This window comes from Dryobates pubescens, chromosome 10 (assembly GCF_014839835.1).
Source record: "Dryobates pubescens isolate bDryPub1 chromosome 10, bDryPub1.pri, whole genome shotgun sequence".
In the NCBI taxonomy this organism is placed as follows: domain Eukaryota; kingdom Metazoa; phylum Chordata; class Aves; order Piciformes; family Picidae; genus Dryobates; species Dryobates pubescens.
In genome coordinates this window covers 30,873,049-30,896,600 of record NC_071621.1, presented here as the reverse complement: position 1 = coordinate 30,896,600, position 23,552 = coordinate 30,873,049, and the positions used below count along the sequence as shown (strand labels likewise).

Here is a 23,552-nt window from a genome sequence, read left to right as displayed (position 1 = left end):
TTGAGATACCAGGGTTTTTTTTTCCTTTCATTTAAAATAGTGAATGTGCCTCTGAAGAATCAAGGATTGGCAAGCCTGAAATGTAGTCAAGATTACTTCTAACTCCTTTGTTTATGGAATGCTAGGATTGAATATTACTTTTGCAGCTTAATATGTGTTGTATGTTGCCCAGTAGTTACTTCCCACATTGTGGTGTTATTTACCTGTTACCACTTGAGCATGAAGTAGCAATACTTTTCTTAGAATCAAAGGTTTGTATTCATGGCCAATTTATATCCTGATTCCTTCTAGTGGGATTGAGGGTGACAGGAGTCAAAGGAAAGCAGGGGAGGACAGAAAGAATCTGTGATTTAAGCAGAATCCACCATTGATCTTACCTATTCCTGTATGTTCCATCTTTTTTAAAGCTGTTCTTCCTGACAGGCTGTGGATATGAGTCAGCTCTGGAAATGTCTGATCTGTTCAAGTCAAAGTTAATGGATAATTTAGTTAAAGTAGCAATTAATTGGATTAAACAGACTTCTACAGTGTAGGAAGTTATGCTGTTAGTTTCAATGGGTGCCAGTTCAAGCTGATAGGGTTTCAGTGTAGGTCTTCGGAAGCACTTCAAGATCACTTCATACCTGTTGGGCGAAAGAATGTAGAGAATATTTTCCCTACACCTTCCTGAGCCGTGAAGCTATGTAGCTCAGCCTCAGGACTAGTGTGCATGTGGCTTCATTGTATGGCAACAGGCTGATTTCTCTTTGTCAGATACAATAATTGTAAACTCCCATTTTGTAGTGTCATTGAGAAGCAGTATTTCTTAATGACCATTTGTCTAAAATCATTGCCTCTTTATTCTGTGAGAACATGATGAAAACATAATATTAGTTGTGACTAGTCCCAAAAAGTAGAGAAGAAAGGGGAGAGACAACAAAAATTTTGTACCAATTTGTAGAAGGGTTTGTAGATAGTGCTTTGTGAGAGGAAATAACTGACTGGGAGAGCCATTCAACCCCATGTTCCAAACAAAATGGAAGACATCACTTAGATGATTTTAAGCTTCTGACATCATTTCAGGATGCCACATTATGGGAAAGGTGCTATAGACTAGAATGGGCTGCTTCTGCCACAGCTCTGCTAGTATGGTGTTGAAAAATTCTTGTGTTGAATAGTTCATGGTGCAGAAGGTACACACTTTCCAAATTGAATGATACATTCTCAAAATATTTGCTGCTTTTATAATCAGAGCAGAACACTGACACAAGGAGAGATAAATTGCAGCTGGGTTTTTAACAAAATATTGAAAGCAGGGCAGTGGTATGTGAATAATTGTTTGGGGTGGGTTTGTTTTGCTTTGGTTTCTACTAACGTAGTGTGGGATAGACAGCCATTAGAAGCTTTAAAAACCTTTCACAACTCTAGGATAAATATTTTGCCCTTTTTTTATACATCTAGAATTGTGAGGTTCTGCATGAGTAGGGCATGGCAATTTACTGATATTAAGTCAAGTAGTTGGGTTTATTTAAATTGTGTAGCATCACGTGTCTTGAGTTTATGTCTCTGTGTATTGTGTTTGGCAAGTGCTGACAGTGGGTGTGGAAATTCCAGATAACCTGACTTCCTTGTAAGTCATCTTCATTTTTATATAAACATGGCTCATGTTCAGCTGCTGTCCACCAGTACCCCCAGGTCCCTTTCTGCCTGGCTGCTCTCCAGCCTGTAGCTCTGCATGGGGTTGTTGTGACCAACGTGTAGAACCCGGCACTTAGATGTGTTCAGTCTCATGCTGTTGGACCCTACCCATCTGTCCAGCCTGTCGAGGTCCCTCTACAGAGCTCTCCTACCCTCTAACAGATCCACATCTGTCCCCAGCTTGGTGTTATCTGCAAATTTACTGATGATGGGTTCAATCCCCTCATCCAGAACATCAATAAAGATGTTGAACAGGTTGGGGCCCAGCACTGATCCCTGGGGAATATTTCTGTTAAGAATGATTGGGGCATAAAGTGTAGATGTCCTCCCTCAAAGCATTGTTTTAACTTTTCTGCAAGTCTTGTATTTGTTTAAATATTTGTTACTTTTTATAGCAAAGAATTCTTCAGCATGATACTGTTCATAACTGGGTTCAGGTGGTTATGCTGACAGAGGTTTATTACCAAAAAACCCTATAATGGAGAAAAGGATTGTTACTTCCACTGGCACCCTTACATTTTATGCTTTACATATGTTTAGGAAAAAAAAAAGTCATAAAATACCTTACTCTATTTGCTCATTAGGTGTTGCAAGACGAAAATACTGTAGAGTTAAAATTCCTGTTGCCTCAATATGGTATGTATGTATTATACTATGCTTCCAAGCACATCTTGCAAAGCTTTGGGCTTTTATTAAGCTTAAATCTTGATTTGTTGCCTTTTGTGTTTCTCGTATTCATCTGCACTTTTGAGTGTATTGTGCTCAGATAGGAGGTTCCATTGTTAATGAGGAGCTAGCTGGCCTCTTCTTCTGGGTCGTTACTCACTTATAGAGGGATGAAATCCGGAAGACTGGTCAAGGCAAATGCTTGTGCCTTGGGAGGGGTAAGGATATTAGGAAAAAAGGCTTTATTGAAAGTAGTCAAGCATTGGAATAGGCTGCTCAGAGAAGTGATGGAGTCACCATCCCTTGAGGTGTAAAAAACCCTTGTATACATGGCACTTCAGGACATCATTCAGTGGGCCTGGTGTTATTTGGCTTGGTGGTCATAGAGATCTTTTCCAACCTTTATGGATTTTAAAGATCTCATCATGGGGAACACTCCCTAAAAAAACAAATAGGGGCATCAAACTGGGAGGCTGTTACTGAATCTTTAACAGTTTCATTGCTGTTTGTGACTTCATGGGGAATTTGGAGCACTTATTACCATCTCTTTGTCCTCTGGTGCTTAGTGACATGGTTTAATGTCAGATTTAGCAGTCCTAGGTTAATAGTTGAACTTGATGCTAAAGGTCATTTCCAACATAAGCAATTCTATGATTCTAACACTGAAAAGAGCAAATGTGCTCCAAATAGTGATGCAGAGGAAAATGTACCCCTCCATTTACTTTGAGTTTACAGTGCTTTAACTCAGATAAGTAGAGCCTTGGGTTTTACTTGTTTACTTTTCAGTACATGGATTTCGGTAGCTGTACTCTGATGAAGTTTCCTGCTTGTCAGTATATAGTGTAAGATGTGATTATATTTGAAGAATAATTAGTCCTTGAAGCATAAATTTGAGCATAAAAGCTTTGTCATTTTTCTGCTTTGACATTTGTGCGCTTTATTTCCAGCTATGTTAAACCAGACATTTTTCATCTCTGTATTTCTTTGTCTCTTATCATGCTTTCCCTTCCTCTATTAATAATGACTTTGTTTGGCAAATCTGGATTTATTTTCAAGAACTGGGAAAAAAAAATAAAAAAATTGGTAAATTACTTTTCTCCACAGTTCAAGGTAGGAATTGTCACAGGAAACAAAATTACCACAGGAAACTGCGCTCCCTGGGAGGATCTAACTCTTACAGCAGTAGTTGCTGTTTAACTTTCTTGGTGTCATGCCCGTGTTAAGTCAGGATAAACATCTTTGAAATTGGATGGGATTTTTAAAAATAAATTTCAGTTCATCAGCTGAAAATGCTGTGTCTGGATTAGGTAGAAATTGCTTCTAAATACAAAAGGTCATGACACTAATTAATAAAAAAATGTATCGTATTAAACCCTTGGGGAGTTTACTTACCAAGTAATAGAGCAAATAGTGTAAGAATGTTCAGTTCTTGAGTCCAAAATGACTTCAGTTTGTCTGCTCCAAGAATGGTTTTATCACAAGAATGGTACAGACCAGACAAGAGTTGCCTCTGCCATTGTATAGCTTCCCATGGTGGAAGTCTTCAAGGAAATTTGTGGTTACTTCAGTTGTGAATTTAAACCACTGTCTGCTGGCAGAATCTGCTGTCAATTTGAGAGTGTCTGTTGGGGTATTTCCATGTAATTTTAAAACCTTTACACTTGAATTTTTCCTTCGGCCTGTGTCCTACTACCAGAAGTGTGGTAAGCGTAAACACAGACTAAAGGAATTAATGAAGTCTTTGCTATAGATCCATAAAATCTGGCACCCAGTTTAGGGAAGAAAGAGAAACCAAATGGAGAATAAGGCAGCTCATCTAATATTAATTTTACAAATTTAAATGAGATTGAAACCCTGTGGAGAAACAAATAATTATCTTGCTATTCTGACTTTTTCTGCAATGGAATCTTCTAATATAAGTTGTCTTTTGACACCAGTACTCCGCTTAACATTAAAGCACATCTGACATACTCTTAACTTACAAACTGGAATTTACATAAATACCTAAGTAACATTACCTTAAACTTAACCAAAGAAAGCAGTTCCTCTGTTTCCTGTAATAGTTTGGGAATGAAACCCAGAAGAGAAAGAAATCAGTAAGAAAAAGAATGGTTTCAGATCCTTTACTCCTCTCCCTTTCTTTTCTCTTCTTTTCTGCTTCCCCAGTAAGTGTTATGGTGCTGAGCTCAGTCTTCCAAACTAAAGGTTCTCAAAAAATGCTGCCACTTGGTAAGTGAAAGAACTGGACCTAGGGTAGAAGTGGCAGAGAAATAGTGGGAATCGAGAAGAAATGAAAATGAACAATAAATGGGCAGATTTAGAAGACATGCTTGTCCAAATAGTGCTTTTCTGAACGTCTGTTTAAAAAAGATAAATGTTGCTCTGTGTAGGAATATATTGCAGTTCTCTCACACTGCTATTCTTTATTTTTTTGTATTGCATTATGGTGGTACTCAAGCCCAGTCAGTAATTTTTTTTTTGGTGAAACTTGTTTTCAAACCAAGGTGTTGATTGTGCAGCTTGTTTCCTTTGGGCTAAACTCAATTCCGTTTAAAGCTGGGGATAATTTTGCACTTTTAATGTTTTATAGGCTTTATTCAGTCAAAAAGAAAAAGGAAGACAAAGAATTGTTAACACATTTTATTTGATACTGTGGTGTAGTGGTGTTTTGTAAAACAGCTTGAGGTGGCATATGTGTCTGCAAAATATGCTAGTCATTCAAATGGAAGAACTGGAAACACTTCTATAAACTAGTAACTATTTAATAATGTATTTAGTTGCATTTTTAGAATTGGAAAAGCAAGTCTCTTCCCCCAGCACTCATGGATCTTCCATTTATTGTGCTTTTTCACTGAAGTGTTGTAAACAAGTGTTAATCCTTAGGAGATTTCCTTGTGGGCCTGAGGTCTGCCTTGAATTCTGATTCAGTAATGTATTACTTACTAGGAAGAACTCCCTTGGAGGCTTTGGTTGACATTCGTGCTCAAGCATGAATTGAAAGCCTGCTATAGCATGTCTGTGCTGGGTAAGACCAGTTCTAGAGAGACGATGTACTTGACTGACCTTCCTGCCAAAGTGTTTTGGGAGCAATGTACAGTACAGTCCTGGCACTTCCCCAGTCAGATAGGAAGATACAAGGAAATCACTAGCAGGCTTGCACATTTTCACATCTTACCCAGCCAGCCGTTGTAAAAGCAAGTAATACATTTCTGTATGTGTATTTTTTACATGCTGGCATTCATAGAATACATAGAATAAACCAGGTTGGAAGAGACCTTCAAGATCATCGCGTCCAACCCATCAACCAATCCAACACCACCCAAACAACTAACCCACGGCACCAAGCACCCCATCAAGTCTTCTCCTGAAAACCTCCAGTGATGGCGACTCCACCACCTCCCCAGGCAGCCCATTCCAATGGGCAATCACTCTTTCTGTATAGAACTTTTTCCTAACATCCAGCCTGAACCTCCCCTGGCGCAGCCTGAGACTGTGTCCTCATTCATGTATCAGAAGGTACTGGTGGCATCTGTTTAAAGTGTTTTTTTTTAGTGTAGAATATTTAAAAATAGCCTGTACGCCAATGCTGCATGTGTAACTGCAGAAAGCCTCCAACCTACAGCCCATTGCACAGACAAGAACATTGTCTTCTTATTCTGCCTTTCATTCGGTTAACTTCCTGTTCTGTCTTGGATTGAATATTATCTTCCAAGCTGGACCTTTTCTTTAAATATAGTATTGGTCATATAAAACTACTTCCAGGCTTCATACACATTGTTTTTGTTTTCTCATTAAATATAGATGTCATCATACCTATTGTATGTAGTGTTTACTAGTCCAGTATAAGCAACACTGTGCTTTTTAGTATTAAGCTGATTACTGATAGACTACCTTCAGTGATGTCCATGGGCATGCTGTTGTAAGGTACTACATTCTCTATGCAAGTATGCAACAAATATTTCATAAAATCTATGAGTGCAGGAAATGCACTTTTTTTTTTAATTTATTTTTTTCCTATGAAACACTGGCTTGATTTTAGTTGAGTAAACCAGAATTCTAGAGCATACATAAATGAGGCCTATTTTTTTGATAATGCATTCTCCGAATTCAGAAAAGCAAGTGTTTATCCTTTTTAGTTTCTCCCTTATTCACTCAATCCAACATTACGCTTCAATTCTCTTGATTATGCATGTATAGCTGTTTGTGGGGCTGTACCTTATGGCTGGAATGAAAAAACAAATGGTACACAGGCACCTTTTGGAGATAAAGACATTGATCACAGTATCACACAGTATCACCAAGGTTGGAAGAGACCTCAAAGATCATCGAGTCCAACCTGTCACCACAGACCTTATGACTAGACCATGGCACCGAGTGCCATGTCCAATCACCTCTTGAGCACTTCCAGGGATGGTGACTCTACCACCTCCCTGGGCAGCACATTCCAATGGCTAACAACTTAAGAACTTTCTCCTCACCTCGAGCCTAGGCTTCCCCTGGCGCAGCTTGAGATCTGCATCACTACAGTTTAAGCTGTTGGTACTGTTAGTACTGTTAGTACCAACACTGTTGGTACTGTTAGTTTGCTTCCTTTGTTTGTTTTGGGGTTTTGGGGTGGGTTTTTTGTTTGTTTGTTTGTTTTGTTTGTTTAATAAAGTAATGGGAACTATTTCTCCTGACCAAGGGAAATTTTGCATCCAGTTACTGCTGGATTTGGAAAATTCCAGAGAAAGCAGCTGGCAATGTGTTTCAACTGTGATTCATGAGACCACAAGTGTACAGGCGGGTACATATACAATTGTTTTTACTTCTTGGGCGTTGCTTTTCACAGGCATCATTTCCATCCTGACACCATCTTACAAGTTCTTTGAATAGCCCTTAAATAAAAAGCAGACCCTGCAACTATTTGGATTTTGTAAGCAAGTATCTCCTAATTACTTGGAGTAAAGAATCAAGGCAGAGCTTCAGTTTCCTTAGTGACCCTTGAGTAAGAATAATGCTTTTGAAAAAAGAATTCAAACTTCCTTCATATTTAATGTAAGTTGGATTACATGTTGCACTTGATCTAACTGGTGTGTTTTCAGATCTTTTTCCTATCAGGGCATACAATATTTGACTCCTCTCCCCCCACCCCCTTTTCTATTTATGAAGCTCATTTTCCTTCCACTGTATCTGTTCTGATTAAAAAGGAGAGAAAAAGAAATGAAAATGTTGCAGTGTTACTAAGAAGAGGCCATGAGGTAATTTTTGGGCTTCCTGACAGACAGCAGTGGGCCTTATCTGACACAAATGTTCTGATTTTTAAATCTTCTGAATTTTAACTATGCAAAAGCATTGTTGTTGAAATATGGGAAATATGGGAATAGAAGGAAAGAAGAAGGAAGCGTACACTGGGAAAAGAGGAGCAGAGGCTGTCTTGCCTTGAAGCCACTGCAGCTTCCAGCACAGATGAAGTTTTTATTAAGCATATTTATTAGCAGTTTAATTAAGGCAGACTTGTGCTCGTGCTTCTGTGGGAAGAAGGTGTAGTAACATTAAAGATTCAGAAGTACTGCAATACTCATTGGTATAGGAGAGCTGGCAGTAGTAAAGCCTTTTTTTATATCATGCAATGCCATTGTAAGAACAGAAGAATCAGTGGGGTCACCACAGGTATCCATGTTGTGAGCTCAGTCTGTGTACTGGGTGTGCATTCTTCATTATACACAGTATCATTTGTTCTCCCCGTGCACCTCCCGAGCTAGGAAAGGATGTTTCGTGGCTTCATAGGCATTGACAGGTGCAGAAAGGATGCCTGTGGGCGTTGAGCTGTGATCAGTGATACTGCTACATCAGGCATACTCAGTGTTGATAAAAAGGAGAATGAAGGTGTTTCTGGGATCAGGGAAATGATTTGTCTTAGTGCTGCTGAAGGGTGTAGGTTCTGTGTTCTTACTGAAACTTTGAGCTTTATAATCCCCCAAAAGCTTAGGCAATGGGGAGGAAAAGATGAAGACAACTTTTCAGTCTTTAGCTGAGGCACTGAACATGTGACACATTATTAGCTTTATATTAGTGTTAAATGTTGAGGAATATCTTGTTTTGCATAATTACAGAATATATTTTTATAGTTTTATGTCTGTCCTGGTTTTATTTAAATCATAAACAAAAGTTTTGACTTTGAAAATAAAATTCCTCTTGTTCTTCCTTGAAATGTGGAAAGGAAACTTAAATGTCAATAGGTTCTCAGTCAACTGACCTGACAAAGTTACAGTGCTTGTAATGATACTTTCTTCTTGAAAGAGGCCACAAGTTGTGCCAGAAGAGTTTTATGTTGGATACTAAGAAAAATGTCGTCACAAAGAGAGTTGTAAAGCACTGGAACAGGCTGCCCGGGGAAGTGGTAGAGTCACTATGCCTAGAGGTATTTAAAAGATGTACAGATGTGGTGCTTAAGGATATGGTTTAGTGGAGACATGACAGTGCTGGGGTAACAGTTGGACTTGATGATCTTGGAAGGTCATCTTCAACCTATATGACTCTACAATTCTCATTGAAATAGTTCTGCCATTGTAAATGACTCCACAGACAAAAAGTGAGAAAAGGAGGGGGAATGGAGTTTTAATGGGAGACCTTGAATTAAATTGACCAGTTATTTCACTGAAATAATCTGGAAATAATTTCTCTTTCTGGCTTTACTAGAAAGTCAACTGTTCTTCTGAATTGCATCCTAATTCCTTGAATAGGTAATACAATTCAAACAATACATTTGTCTAGTTTGTTTGAAAAGATTAATTGCTTCTTTTAATAGTGAACAAAGAATCACTCTGTTACATGTTCAAGGAATGGCTCTGTTCTTTTTTCTACAGACAAGGGTAGGTTTTCATTAAGTTTTGGGGGGTGTCAGCATGAAAATTAGTAGCTGGCCATGTGTGTTTGGTTCATTGTTTAGTTTTTAAGGTTTTGTAGTGGGTACATAGCTACTCTCGAATGTAACACTCAACTGATGTCTTATCAGGTATCTTATCAGTTCATAATCTATTTCTTTACATGGTTTTGACAGACAGGATAATATGAACTCACTCTAAGAGACGGACTTAATGCAGTGAATAATAGCAAACTGAGTTCTTGATACTGATACACTTCTGTTAAAGGCTGAGCTAGTAAGTAACTGAAAGTCAGCTGAAAGGCTTGGCTGATAAGCTTAACTGACTCAAGGAGTTCAGAAATTTGTGCAGGAGACCTAAAATTTCTTTTCAAAAGTGTTCAGAATTTTCTGCTGTTTGTATTCTCAGGGAGAAGTATTAAAGAAAAGGCCTCGAGACCCAGCTGGATGGACTTTTAACTTGCTTAGTGTGCTTGGACTAGCAAAGAACTCATGAGTAATAACAACAAAAGAGAATTTGTCAGCAAAGAATGATTTGCAGGTCAGGTATAGAATAGAATTAGAATTTAGAATAGAATGGAATGAAATAGAATAGAATGGAATGAAATAGAATAGAATAGAATAGAATAGAATTAACCAGGTTAGAAAAGACCTTTGAGATCATCACGTCCAACCTATCATCCAACACTATCTAATCAATTAAACCATGCCACTAATTGCCTCATCTAGTCTCTTCCTAAACACCTCCAGTGATGGTGACTCCACCACATCCCTGGGCAGCACATTCCAATGGGCAATCACTCTTTCTGTGAAGAACTTCCTAATGTCCAGCCTAAACCTCCCCTGACGCAGCTTGAGACTGTGTTCTCTTGTTCTGGTGCTGGTTGCAAAAAAAATAGACAATGTAAGTTCTTGTAGAAGAAACTGGAACACAAGAGTGTTCTCCAGTTCTAAAAGTAAAAAGAGAGCAAGAATAATGCAAGGGTGACCTCTGCAAGGTGCAGATGGGCTAAAGGGTAAATATGAGATTTAGGTATGGTACAGAAACTGAATAGCAATTCATAAATGATGACAATGCTGTTAAGACAAGCTAGATACTGGTTCCCTCTTAGAATGTACTGGAACATAGGAGATCCTCCAGAAAATGTGCTTGTTTCTTCACATCTTTCAGAGGAGTTGAGAGGGGATAAAGCTATTTTACTGAAGACCAACATATTTTGGAAAATTGCTTGAGAGGATGGAGAAATACCTAAGAGGACAACAGTTCTGTTAGCATACCCTCAGCAGTGTGTATTGGTTAACTATGAATATTTTTAAAGCCTGTTCTTTTGGGATATTCTACAAGTTTTGTTTCTTGGTTTTTTTCCTCTTCAGAAGATGATTTAGGTTGCCTCAAGTTTATTGTGAGAAGCTGTGGGATTTATGAATCTTCATTCTGAGATCAGAGCTTTACACAATGAAATATAGCATCCTGTCATTGGCAGCAGATACTGCTAGATGCATTAGTTGAAAATGAAAAAGAGCTGCTTGGCTTTCTTCATTTCACATGATTTCTCTTTGGCATTTTTGCCTGTGGAACTGTGATACTGAGTTCTGAATGTCCCATATGCCCTTGAGAAAGTAATATAAATGGGAAGATACATTCTTTCAGAGAGATCTGCACCTCTTGCTTGCATGAGAATGAGGCCTTAAGACTTTGGTATGCTTCCCCCTTTCTTGCCCTCTTTTATAGGTTAACACTTTTATTATGTTTCCACTGACACCCCTTATATCCCATAGAATAGACTAGACTAGACTAGACTAGAATTAACCACTTAAATTTGAAGGCAGTTTTCAGTGAAGACTTTCTCACACTTGTAGCAGAACGCAAAGCTTATCAATCAGTCATCTGTTCTTGTCCTTGTAAAACATGAAGGCGAAGAGCAGCTACATGCAAACAGTTGGCATAAGTAACGTGTTTTTTCTGACTTGTTGACTTTCAAATTTTCACCTGAATATTTTTTTAGCTCTTGCAAATACGTGTTGCTGCACTTCAGTATGAGAAACTCAGCATGCTCCATTGCAGTGTCTTTCTGCTGCTAGTGTGTGAAAGCAAATTTTGCGACTGATTGTAGAATTCTTTGTTCTGAGATTGATCTTTACACTTTCCAGGAAAATCAGTTCCATATTCTGTTAACAAAAATATTTTGTAAATACACATGACACCTGACATTCATTTTTTCCCTTTGTTGCCCTTTGTTTTTTTTCCCCTTTGTTTTTTACCTGCTCTTTTTACCTGCTTAGCTTCACTCTGTGCAACATTTAATGACTACATATTTCAACGAAGTGCTGTACAAGAACAGTATCTTTTCCCTACAGCTTCAATCCAGATAATGGACTCATCTGGTGTGAAAATGTAATTTTGACCTGGATATTCTTTTTTCCTTTTGTTTTCAGCCCAGTCACTGAAAGAGTTTGCTCGACTTCTGATTGCTGTTGAAGAGGAGCGGAGACGACTGGTAAGTCTGCTGGCAATAATATGTTGCATTGGGCCCCATTTTGTATGGTTGTAATCCAAGAATATGATAAATAAGTGGTAAGAAGAGAAATGAGATTCACTGCCCCTGAGAAGCTCTTACAGAATATATTATAGCTCAAACTTGTCATGTTTGTCCTTCGTTACAGCATTCTTATTCCTTTTGTTTCCATACTGATGAATCTACAATATGCTTTCAAATAGAATAGAATAGAATAGAATAGAGCAGGTTGGAAGAGACCTTCAAGATTTAGTCAGGTGTAGCTGTGTTAAAGAAGTTGTGAGTGTATTCTTGTACAATAACTGTAAAAAAAAATTCCACATAAGCAATGAAACTACTTTTTGTTTACTTCCTTGAAGTTGATGATGTATGAAGAAGAGAGTTAAGGATTAACCTCAGTAGAATGATTTTTAAATATTGTGAAAGTTTAACAAATCCATCCAATAACTATGTCTGCCCTGGTTTTCCTTCCTCTTATGAATACTTAGGGATGTGGGGGAAAGGATTTTCTGACTCAGGTGGGAGCAAACTTTATTCATCCAGGAAGAAGCTTACATAAAATTCCCCTATTCCTAGGAGCAAATAACTATAGAACTGGTTGCTTGCTGTTTCTGTTTACATCAATACTTTAAAGTGGCAAAATTAAAAAAACCCAAAACATTTATAGGGTATAGTCACATAATAAATATCACCAAAACACTAAACCTATAAAAGTACAAAAGTTTTGCTTCATGCACATTTTTGTGGGGGGTTTTTTCTGGGCAGATGGAAGAGCGAGGTGACTGATCTCTACTTACCAACTTAAAAGATGCTTGCCAGAACACTCGTTAATCACTTAATGATTCAATGTAATAGTTTTCCAGTTCAGGTTAAAGATTATTGTGAGCTAGCTATTAGAAAAAGGAAGAACAATGAATAGGTGAATTATTTTTTAAACTGGCTAGTCTTTCATAATGTTTAAATTGTAGGAGCAAGTCCAGAGGGGGGTTACCAATATAGTCACAGGGATGGAGTATCTCCCCTTTGGGAACAGGCTGTGAGAGTTGGGGCTGTTCAGCCTGAAGAAAAGAAGGCTCCAAGGAGACCTTGTAGCAACTTTCCAGTACTTGAAAGGGGCCTACAAGAAGGCAGGGAAGGGACTTTTTACAAGGGCTTATGGTGATAGGATGAGAAGGAATGGATTGAAGCTTGAGGAGGGTACATTTAAATTGGATATTAGGAAGAAATTCTTTGCAGTGAGGATGGTGAGACACTGGAACATGTTGCCCAGGGAGGTTGTGGATATCCCCTCCTTGGAGGTGTTCAAGGCCAAGTTAGGTGAGGCCTTGAGCAATCTGGTTCAGTGGATGGTGTCTGTGCCCATGGTGGGGGGATTGCAACTAGATGATCCCTAAGGTCCCCTTCCAGCCTAAACCATTCTATGGATCTATAAATCAGTGTATCCATAACTTCCCTTTATCTTTTCATTCTCTTTTGTTTCTCTAAGGAGTCACTCACTTTTTCACTTTTAGAACTTTCTGACTCTCTCTGTGGTTTATTATTTGATTTTTCTAGATAAAATTTCACTTTGTGTCCTATAGAAAGGCCATGAGAGTAAAACAGGGAGAACCTGTTAATTTTATCAAGTGAAAAAAAGATCAGTCAGGTAGACAGATACTTTTTTTCTATTTTGATGTGACTTCAGTGGTAATACATGGATTCTGCCCCTCTACTCAGCACTGGTCAGGCCACACCTTGATTCCTGTGTCCATTTCTGGGCCCCTCAGTTAAGGAAAGATGTTGAGTTGTTGGAACGTGTCCAGAGAAGGGCAACAAAGCTGGGGAGGGGTTTGGAGCACAGCCCTATGAGGAGAGGCTGAGGGAGCTGGGGTTGCTTAACCTGAAGAAGAGGCTCAGGGGAGACCTTACTGCTGTCTACAACTACCTGAAGGGAGGTTGCAGCCAGGAGGGGGTAACAGGCAACAGGCACCAGAACAAGAGTACACAGTCTCAAGCTGCACCAGGGGAGGTTCAGGCTGGATGTTAGGAAGAAGTTCTTCCCAGAAAGAGTGATTGGCCATTGGAATGTGCTGCCCAGGGAGGTGGTGGAGTCACCATCCCTGGAGGTGTTTAGGAAGAGACTGGATGAGGCAATTAGTGCCATGGTTTAATTGATTAGATAGTGTTGGATGATAGGTTGGATGTGATGATCTCAAAGGTCTTTTCTAACCTGGTTAGTTCTATTCTATTCTATAGCCATGCTCTTTGATCCTAGTTCAGGCTCAGAGACTTGGGTGAGATTTGAGTCTCCTGGAAAAATATTTTAGAAATATCTGTGAAGTTTAGTAAAATGCAATCATGAAAGCACTAAAAACATAGTGGCAAATACTATTCATGTCTGGTGAGGCTGCTGGTGATGGGAAATCACTTGCATCCAGCTTTTTGCTGAGTTTAAAACAGCCCTTTTTTGTTTGTGCTTCAAGCTGGACGCTCATGCTGAGAACATGCAGGACATACAGTTATCATGATTACTGATGTTTGAATAAGAAAATTCAGGAAACCTAGAATTTCTTTTATTAAAAAGTTTGGTCTGACTGTTGGTGGAATTTATTTGATCATTATTGGAATTAAATCCCATTGTCAAACAGACTTACTTTTTACTCTTGAATTCTCTTACTAGAGTTTCCTGCATGCCATTGCAGAATCCAGAGATCACTGTGGGGATCAGTGTGCCATGTGATATGCTGAAGAGATGGCATGGCTAATAATAAGTATTCTGTTTGACAAGCTTATGATTTAACTACGAAATCTTCAAAACATTTCTTTGCTTATTTCTGGGCAAGTCTCAAGCATTGTGTATACACAATTTCCCTGCTGGAAGCACTTCAGGCCAGGCAGTTTGCAGATCAGTGATGATGTTAGAAAAAGTTGTCAGCTGACTGGAAAGCTTGAGACAGGGCACGCAGCTCTTTAAGAATTTGCTTTCCTTCTGCATAAGAAGACAAAACTTTCAGAAGTGTTTGTTTTTCTAAATAAAACAACACAACAAAAACCCCAAATAAACACAAAAACCTGCTATAGAATAGAATTACCTGCTAGAGTGTTAACCCGGTTGGAAAAGACCTTAGAGATCACTGAGTCCAATCTATCACCCAACACCATCTAATCAACTAAACCATGGCACCAAGCACCCCATCCAGTCTCTTCTTAAACACCCTGTGGTCCCTTCCAACCCTGACTGATACTATGATACCTCCAAGTGATGGTGTCTCCACCACCTCCCTGGGCAGCCCATTCCAATGGCCAGTCACTCTTTCTGTGATGAACTTCAGCCTAACATCCAGCCTAAACCTCCCCTGGCAACCGAAAACAACACAAAAGATCACCCCAGCTTGTTCCTTATGATATTTTGAAGAAGGCTTAGAGAAAAACAGCTAGTCAGTGTTGAGACTATTTATAGATACACTTCATCACACCGTTTACAGCTTCCTTCTAATTCTTGAAGTGTGTGGCAATAAAAGACAGTATTATATCAGCAAACGCTGGATGTGAAAGAGTGGGGAATGCCAGATGTTAATTTTACTCACCAGTTAATGATCTTGTTTCCTTGCCTTGAATTTTATATTATCAATTTATGAGCGTGCATATGAGTGCATAAATCAGATTCGAATATGGGAAGTCTATATTCATAACACCAGTTTGCTAATTAAATTCTTTGTAAGTGAAATTATATATTTTGTTTTGGTGAATGCAGAGTGTTGGAGTACTAGCCCACTAAGATATGCATTCTTTTCAGTGGTTAAGGAAGTAATTTCAGGGTGGTGCTTAGGAAGAAGTTCTTCACCATGAGAGTGGTGAGACACTGGAACAGGTTGCCCAGGGAGGTGGTAGAAGCCCCATCCCTGGAGGTTTTAAGGCCAGGCTGGATGTGGCTCTGAGCAACTTGATCTAGTGTGAGGTGTCCCTGCCTATGGCAGGTGGGTTGGAACTAGATGATTCTTGAGGTCCCTTCCAACCCTAACAATTCTATAATTCTGTGATTCTATAGTTCTATGATTCTATGACTGGGTGATAAGTTGGACTTGATGATCTCAAAGGTCTTTTCCAACCTGGTTAATTCTGTATTCTATGGTTCTTGCATAAAGAATTCTTGAAGAATGTGATGAAGCAAGATACTGTGAACAGTATTGCTGGCAAAACCAGTGAAATGTATGGTTTGATTTATATGTGGCATATAAATAATCTGTTATCTAAAGCTTTGCAGGCACTATTATTGGCAGCAGTAATAATATGATGATCAGTCAGTTTCAGATACGATGATGAGTCAGTTTCTTTTACCTTTGCCTTTTATTTCTTGGTGCTAAAAAAATGATGACTGGTCATAAAACCCCAGAGGTTACACACCAAAGATTTCCCCTTAAAAAGCAAATAAATGAGAAAGTAATTTGTAAGATACCTTTTTATTTAATTATATACAGCCTATTGCCTGGTATGTGTCATTGTGTGTTAATGTAATGATGCTCGTGGTAAATGGTACAGCTCTGACTCCTGGGTTTTACGAGTAGTGTAAATAGGATAAAAAGTCAGATTCATCCCCAGTGATTTCAGCAACAAGCCACCAGGGAATGTAAAATAATGACTTCTCTTTCCCAGTGATTATTAGGGAACAGTAGAGATGCTATAATTTATTTGTGTGAATATTTGGATCTGTATCAAGGGAGCTGACATGAAATAATTCTCTGCAGCTCTTGTTGAATTTGCATTGTTTCCCTTAAAGAAGTGATGTGCTATTTTAGTTTAGACATTCATGCATTATTTATGTTTCCTATTCACTTCATATTGTTAGTAAACTTTATAAGAAACAGAAATGTACTGGGAGTGATAAAAAATGCTATTTCCTTTTCCTTTCATAGAATTATGCTGTGTTGACATAAGCACAGATGAATTGGTTCATGCTACTGATTTCCTCCTCCTTGATATCCCCTATCGATTTGAGAGCCTGAATATTTTCTCTTGAGTGTTATGTTATCTTGAATGTAACTCCCTGATTATTTCTGAAAGTTTTCTGAATCCTGAATTTAAATGGGCCTTTTAACTGTTAAATTCTTTGCTATTTACCCAAGTTTTTATGGCTTGCCAGCAAGTGATTAATGGTCCCAGAGCTTTTCTCTGGCATTGGGAATCAGTGAGATGCATAAGATAACTTTGAATTCCTGACCAGTATTAAATACATAGAGGATAGTGCAAAAATTCTGAAGTGGATAGCTGCATACTATGCTCAATGAATATTTTTCTTTCTAACATCTGTCTCTTTGCATCTCATAATATTCATGCTCCAGGAAGTATCCCATTGTTGTGGACTTGTTTTGTATTAACTGGATGTTCTCGTTGTGTATTTGCCCTCGCAGAAGGGGTCTGATGCTATCTGCTTCTAGGGAAAGCATCAAAATACTCAGTTTCAAAAGGTACACTTTAAGAAAATAAATGAGCAGCTATCCATGGAATGGTACATAAAATCAGATGCTGAAGGAAAGAGCATGTTGTTGAGCAAAACTAACCGCTTCCCTGTGATGTGAAGTGGGTTACAGATTCCATCACTCATCACAGTTTATAAATGGGAGAAATCATAACATCACGTATACTAGCACCTTGAGACTGCAGAGCATAGACCTGGCATTTTGTTCCACATGGACTTTCTCTTAACATGACAAAAAATAGTGTATGATGGTGTTCTGATGTAGTTGGTGACTGCTTTTAGTACTCACCACCTCGCATACCAAATTTGGTGTTCAAATTAATCTCTTTGGCAAGAATCTGCCTGCAAGAAGACTGTCTTGTAGGCATATTACTACCAATGAAGCAACAACGCCACAAATAAAAGCCTTTCTTGTCTTTTCAGTTAGGACTGGATTTTTTTGTTTGGATTTGTGTTGAAACACCCAAGCACCCGTTTCCTTCCCCTCCCTTCCCCCTTCCCACCCCTATTTTTGCTGTTTTAAATTGATTCAATCAACTCAGAACTGGTTCTTTGGAGGGTTGTTCTTTTCCCTGACACTTAAGATGGCCTGCACATATCCCATGGAGCACTTGCAACAGCATGTACTATGTTGTTAACCTGACTGCTTTGGAAAGACTTTCTCAGTTTTGTGCATCAGTGTAACAATGTGGAAATACCAATTTGCTGACAAACTGAGATTTTTGTTGAATAAAGAGCTGCAAATCAGGGTGGAATTGCTTAATTTTTTAATAAGCATTTTTACAGAATCACCAAGGTTGGAAGAGACCTCAAAGATCAAGTCCAACCTGCCACCACAGACCTCATGACTAAACCATGGCACCAAGTGCCACGTCCAATCCCCTCTTGAACACCTCCAGGGATGGTGACTCCACCACCTCCCTGGACAGCCCATTTATTCATTTATGATTTTCTTCTTCCTACCTCAGGTGTAGAATGCTACATACTTGATATTAATTGCAGAAAAAACAAAATAAATCCCTGCCTTTGGTAAATGGGATCCTACAAGATAGGAAAATACTGATTTGAATGGCTTTGTCAATTTTTACTCTCTGTACAACCAGCTTGCTGTCCACTGGCAGTCAAGCTAGGTTTTAGAAATCACTGGGGAAATTACTGAAAACAAATCACATGCCTTCATAAATCTTTTTGTTGAACTCCCATTTAAAATATTTTAAATCCATTTCTGGTCAGCAAGTGTTATTTAGACCAGAAAAGCTAAAGAGGTAGGCAACAAGGAAGGCTAGACATCTGGCAGCTCAGGATTAGAAGAGATTGTCTGCAAGGAGGACTCTTTGTGTAGCTTTAGTTCAAATAAACTAGATCAATGTTATTTGAAGGCCTGGGATTCATTAATTGTAATGACATATCTCATCACCCTTTAGAATTTTTGACATTTCAGACCTACTAGACCTCAGTAACAGTTAACACTTCAGCCCTTGAAATGACATTTTTCTTTCTTTCTCTTGTTGATACAATTGTCAGTTTTTCTAAGGACCAACCAGGAAAAAAAAAAAATCCAAGTTTTGTTTCAAATATAACTAAACATTTCTGTCACTATAACCCTTCTTGCTACCCAGTTCAACCACTGCCTTCTGTTGGAGACTGTTCTGTTCTACTTCCTGATCTAAGCCATTTGCAAATACTGAGGAATGAGTGAAAATGACAAAAGAAAAACCACCTCATCCTTTGTTCTCCTGTTACTGAGTGCATTACTAGGGAATTATTTCTGTATGCAGGGTAGAAGTATCGATGCCAAATCTCCATGCCATCCTCAGCATAATTTTTTCATGCCCTGCAAAGTAGGGTACTGCATCAGCTAATTACATCCTAGTTGTCCTTTGCCTTCTACACAAGGGAATTTGGGATCTAAAAAACTGGTTTAAGGAAATAGTACTTTTAAAAGGTCAGAAAATTGCTTTTCTGTAGGAAAACCAAATGTATAACATTTAAGGACAGCTGTGCCTCAGTTCAGCAACTGGTGGTTGCTGCTTCATCCCTATTTACTGTAAATTGGTCCTGGAAGTCTATGGAGAACCAATGGATACTTCCTAGTTTGGAGAGATTATAAGACTGTCTTCAGCCTGACTATTTTCTTGCTTCCTTTTCATCCTCCAGAAATTTGTCTCAGATCCCAAACTGACAATAGTAGATTTTGTCTCTACAGGTGGAATTTGCCTAGCATATGTTTGCATGTAAGCTGTAGTCATCTATATTTTTCCAGTCTAGACTAATATTATGGAGTCTGTGGAGAGAAATGGAAACTTTTCAGATACTGTCAGCCTTAAGCAGATGCTTTTAAAGTCATTTACTGGCAACATGTGCATGTTTCTTTTCAGGACATATGTGGATTTACTACCTTCTAAATGGTCATTTTAGGTGAATCCTCAGTTTTGTGTGCAAGATGCTAATTTATTCCATTCATTTTAGTTTATAGAATGATTTTTGCTTATACTTTTGTCTGTTCTGGAGAAAAATGTTATTTCTGATTCTTTTACATAATCACAGAATTATAGAATTGTTAGAGTTGAAAGGGACCTCAAGGATCATCTAGTTCCACCCCCACTGCCATAGGCAGGGACACCTCACAGTAGATCAGGTTGCTCAGAGCAACATCCAGCCTGGCCTTAAAAACCTCCAGGGATGAGGCTTCTACCACCTCCCTGGGCAACCTGTTCCAGTGTCTCACTACCCTCATGGTGAAGAACTGGTTGAGGAAGAAAGCAATGTGACCATCTTTAGAGGTGTGAAAGTGTAGATCTGTTGTATTGATCAATGCTGGCTTGTGTCGGCTGGTTAGCTGGCATCAAGCAGGGAGCAGTTGTCTGTCTCCGTGCAGCCAGGTCATTGTAAGCAGGACCTGCAATGATTGTTCAAGAGGAAAGGAAAGGGGAGTGGAGTGGGATACATAGGTTCACTAGCTCTAGTACTTCTTAACATTCTTTACCATTCCTTCATACAAAGCCTCAGTAAGATGGCTTTCATAATTACTGTCTTTGGTATTTACTCTTCAGTTTTCTGCCTAAAATGGAAATAAAGTAAATCAGTTTATTTTTAAAATCCAATCCATGTTGTAGGCCTATGCTGTGGGTTAATATAATTGATTCAGTTAACTTACAGTTTCTCCTGCTTTCTATATTCAGCATGCTTGTATTTGCATTTACCTCCCGATAGATAGCTGACTGGGAATGTGCTAGGATGATTGCTTCTTATTACAATATAAAATGATTACAGGGAGTCTTTAATCTTTGGTCTGTGAAGCATGCTATTAAAAGACTTAACAGCTTGGTGTAAACAGTCCCATGATTTTTACGGCATCCTGGTGAGCTGGCTCGGTGCCTTAGTAATGTACTTTGTAGTTCTTAATTGATTAATCAGCAGCGACTGCAATTAGAATAGGAAGTGATTATCAAAAACCAGTCAGTAAAACAGTAATGCATGGTGAAATTTCTGAGAAATTCTGGTTTCTTTTGCAATGTTTTTCAGTTAGGAGGGAACGTTCACAAAATGAGATGGCTTGCCATTCCCAGTTTTGGAGAGTAATCATTTAGAGACAGACAGATGAAATCCTCCCTTCAGTGAAAGTGCAGAATGGGGGGTTATTTGGAAAGCCACTTGCTACTTCTCATTTTATGAAGCTATTTGAGGTCTTCGGTGACAGGTTGGACCTGGTGATCTTTGAGGTCTCTTCCAACCTTATTGATTTTATGATTCTATTCTATGATTCTATTTTGATTGCTTTCATTTCATCTATTCATGTTCCCTCTGTTTTGCTGCTATTACATTAATGCATTAGTTAATCTTACATTAATACATTAATAAATCCATCCATCCATTAATTAATCTTACATTACAGGACAGCAACTTTCCAGTGATTTGAGAGGCATTCACTGGGTAGCATGGCTGGAAGGAGTCTGTTTTAATGACATTGTCTTCACAGAACTGCAGGTAGTTGCTATTTGAGCTTGTAGGTGCTTTGGCTTTCAACACAGTAACTTGAATGTCTTTCCAGATGGCTTGTTGACAGAGACAAGAAAGATATTTGCTCTTTTAAATTACTGTTTTAAAGGAATTTGAATTCTGTTGGATCAGCCAACCTTACAGCTTTAAAGTTTTATACACTTACTTTGTGACTGCAGAAGGAGGGAATGGAGTAGCTTGTAGCAGAGGGTGTGTACTTTACCCATTACTAGCCTGTAATAATGTCAGAACATTCTGTTACCTGACAATCTACTGCTTGTTGCATTATTTTTTTGTCATGGTTCTGAATTTATCTGAACTTCTCCCAGTAATATGAGAACAAGGCAACAAGGCTGGTGAGAGGCCTTGAGCACAAGCCCTATGAGGAGAGGCTGAGGGAGCTGGGATTGTTTAGCCTGGAGAAGAGGCTCAGGGGAGACCTTACTGCTGTCTACAACTACCTGAAAGGTGGTTGTAGCCAGGAAGGGGTTGGTCTCTTCTCCCAGGCAACCAGCACCAGAACAAGGGGACACAGTCTCAAGCTGCACCATGGGAGGTTTAGGCTGGATGTTAGGATTTAGTTCTTCACAGAAAGAGTGATTGGCCATTGGAATGTGCTTCCCAGGGAGGTGGTAGAGTCACCATCCCTGGAGGGGTTCAAGATGAGATTGGACATGGCACTTGGTGCCATGGTCTAGTCATGAGGTCTGTGGTGACAGGTTGGACTCGATGATCTTTGAGGTCTTTTCCAACCTTAGTGATACTGTGATACTGTAACAGGTACAAAGAACTACAAAGAACTACAAAGAACTTGGGTTTGACTGTTTGTTTTTTTTCATTTAGGCTGGCTTCCAGAGTAGTTCAAAACCCCTATATTTGCTGTTCATATTCAGTGTCCTGGGAAATATGATTAAAAATGGATAACAACACCAGCATGTTATGTACCCAAGGGTATGTAGAAACAGACATAAACAAACATCAAAAACTCCCCATCTGTTCTGAGGAAAGCAAGATGTTCTTCCGCCGGGAACCTGTGTAATCTGCATGGGCCCATAGCTGTGTTAAACAAAAAGATGGTTTATTTGAAGTGTTCTCGTTAGGATGTTGGTGTAAGGTTTGAAGAACACCTGGATCATTTTTATTCTTTTCAAATTACTTTAGAAGCTCCAGTTATTGTTTTATTGTTATTCAAGAGGGGATTGGACGTGGCACTTGGTGCCAAGGTTTAGTCATGAGGTCTGTGGTGGCTTGATGATCTTTGAGGTCTCTTCCAACCTCAGTGATTCTGTGATTTGGACAAACTTTCTTAAGTGCATCTTCCCAAACAAGTGTTTTTACACTCAACTAAGACTGAACCAGATGAAGAGTTTTGCCTGTTTTTTTTAGCAGAAGTGCCAGTGTATTATGTACCCACTTCAGAAAACTGACCTGGCTAAAAGCGAAGCAAACAATTTTTACTGGCTAGTTTTTCAACTGTTTTGCTGCAGGCTGTTTCAGAGTCACAACAACAGAGGGCAAAGGAAGATGTCAAAAAGAGCACGAAGAAGCAATGCAAGAGCAGCAAATGCTACTTAAGATACCATGACCATTCAAATCTAGCTCTTCATGCAATGCTTTTCTTAGCCCTGCTGCTACCACTAGTTGCGGTCAAGAAAAGAGGTTATTTTCTGGTGGTAAAAAGAAATTATAGCAGAAGTCTGGAAGCTGTGACTTGTGGTCCTGTGGAAAGTTTTGAATGACAGGGCCACACTTTCTGGTAGCCTTAAAGATGAAAACACTATGTGAGCTGCTTGTTTGGATACTTTCCAGTAAAATGCTATTATTAGAGAAAGCACACTAGACCTTTCTTTTCTCCTAAGCTGGCTCTTCTACGATGTAGAGATCTCTTTACAAGCTAAATGAGACCCTTCTCAATTAATTTATGTTGTTAGTTATATTTGCATAAGAGCAGAAAAAAAGACTAGGAAACTTGTATCTGGTACTACTTCTAGCCCTTTTTCTCAGAAGGTTTTGTGATGTATCACACAATGTCCTGCGTCCCTTTTCTAACGGTGTGCTGTTCCCAGCATGCTCATTTTGGACTTTGCCCTGACAGTTGGCAGAACCTCCTAAATTATAATTCAAGATTTAAGGCTTGAATATCCACTGAACATTTTGCTGTCAGCTATGGGTAAAACTTTGTATGTATGCAGTGATAAAATTGTATTGCACAGTATGAAATATGCTTAATTTTTTTCTCCAGCTACTTGCTTTGTATTTTCTTGCTAGCTTATTTATCATTATGCCTGTTTTTTTTAAAGGAAGATCACAACCTTTTCTTGTGGTTGCAAGGAATTACCTTGAACAGCTGCACAGTGGTTTTTTTCATTTAGTC

The 23,552-nt window shown here is 38.8% G+C and overlaps 1 protein-coding gene across 1 annotated transcript in view; it reads left to right on the top strand.

Moving 5' to 3' along the window:
* ARHGAP42 (Rho GTPase activating protein 42) overlaps positions 1-23,552 on the top strand; it is a 168,110-nt gene that overhangs the window by 48,954 nt on the left and 95,604 nt on the right. Inside the window, exon 3 of the mRNA XM_054164714.1 lies at positions 11,645-11,706. Within this exon, the coding sequence (XP_054020689.1) occupies positions 11,645-11,706 (62 nt within the window). The remainder of the gene's footprint in view (positions 1-11,644; positions 11,707-23,552) is intronic.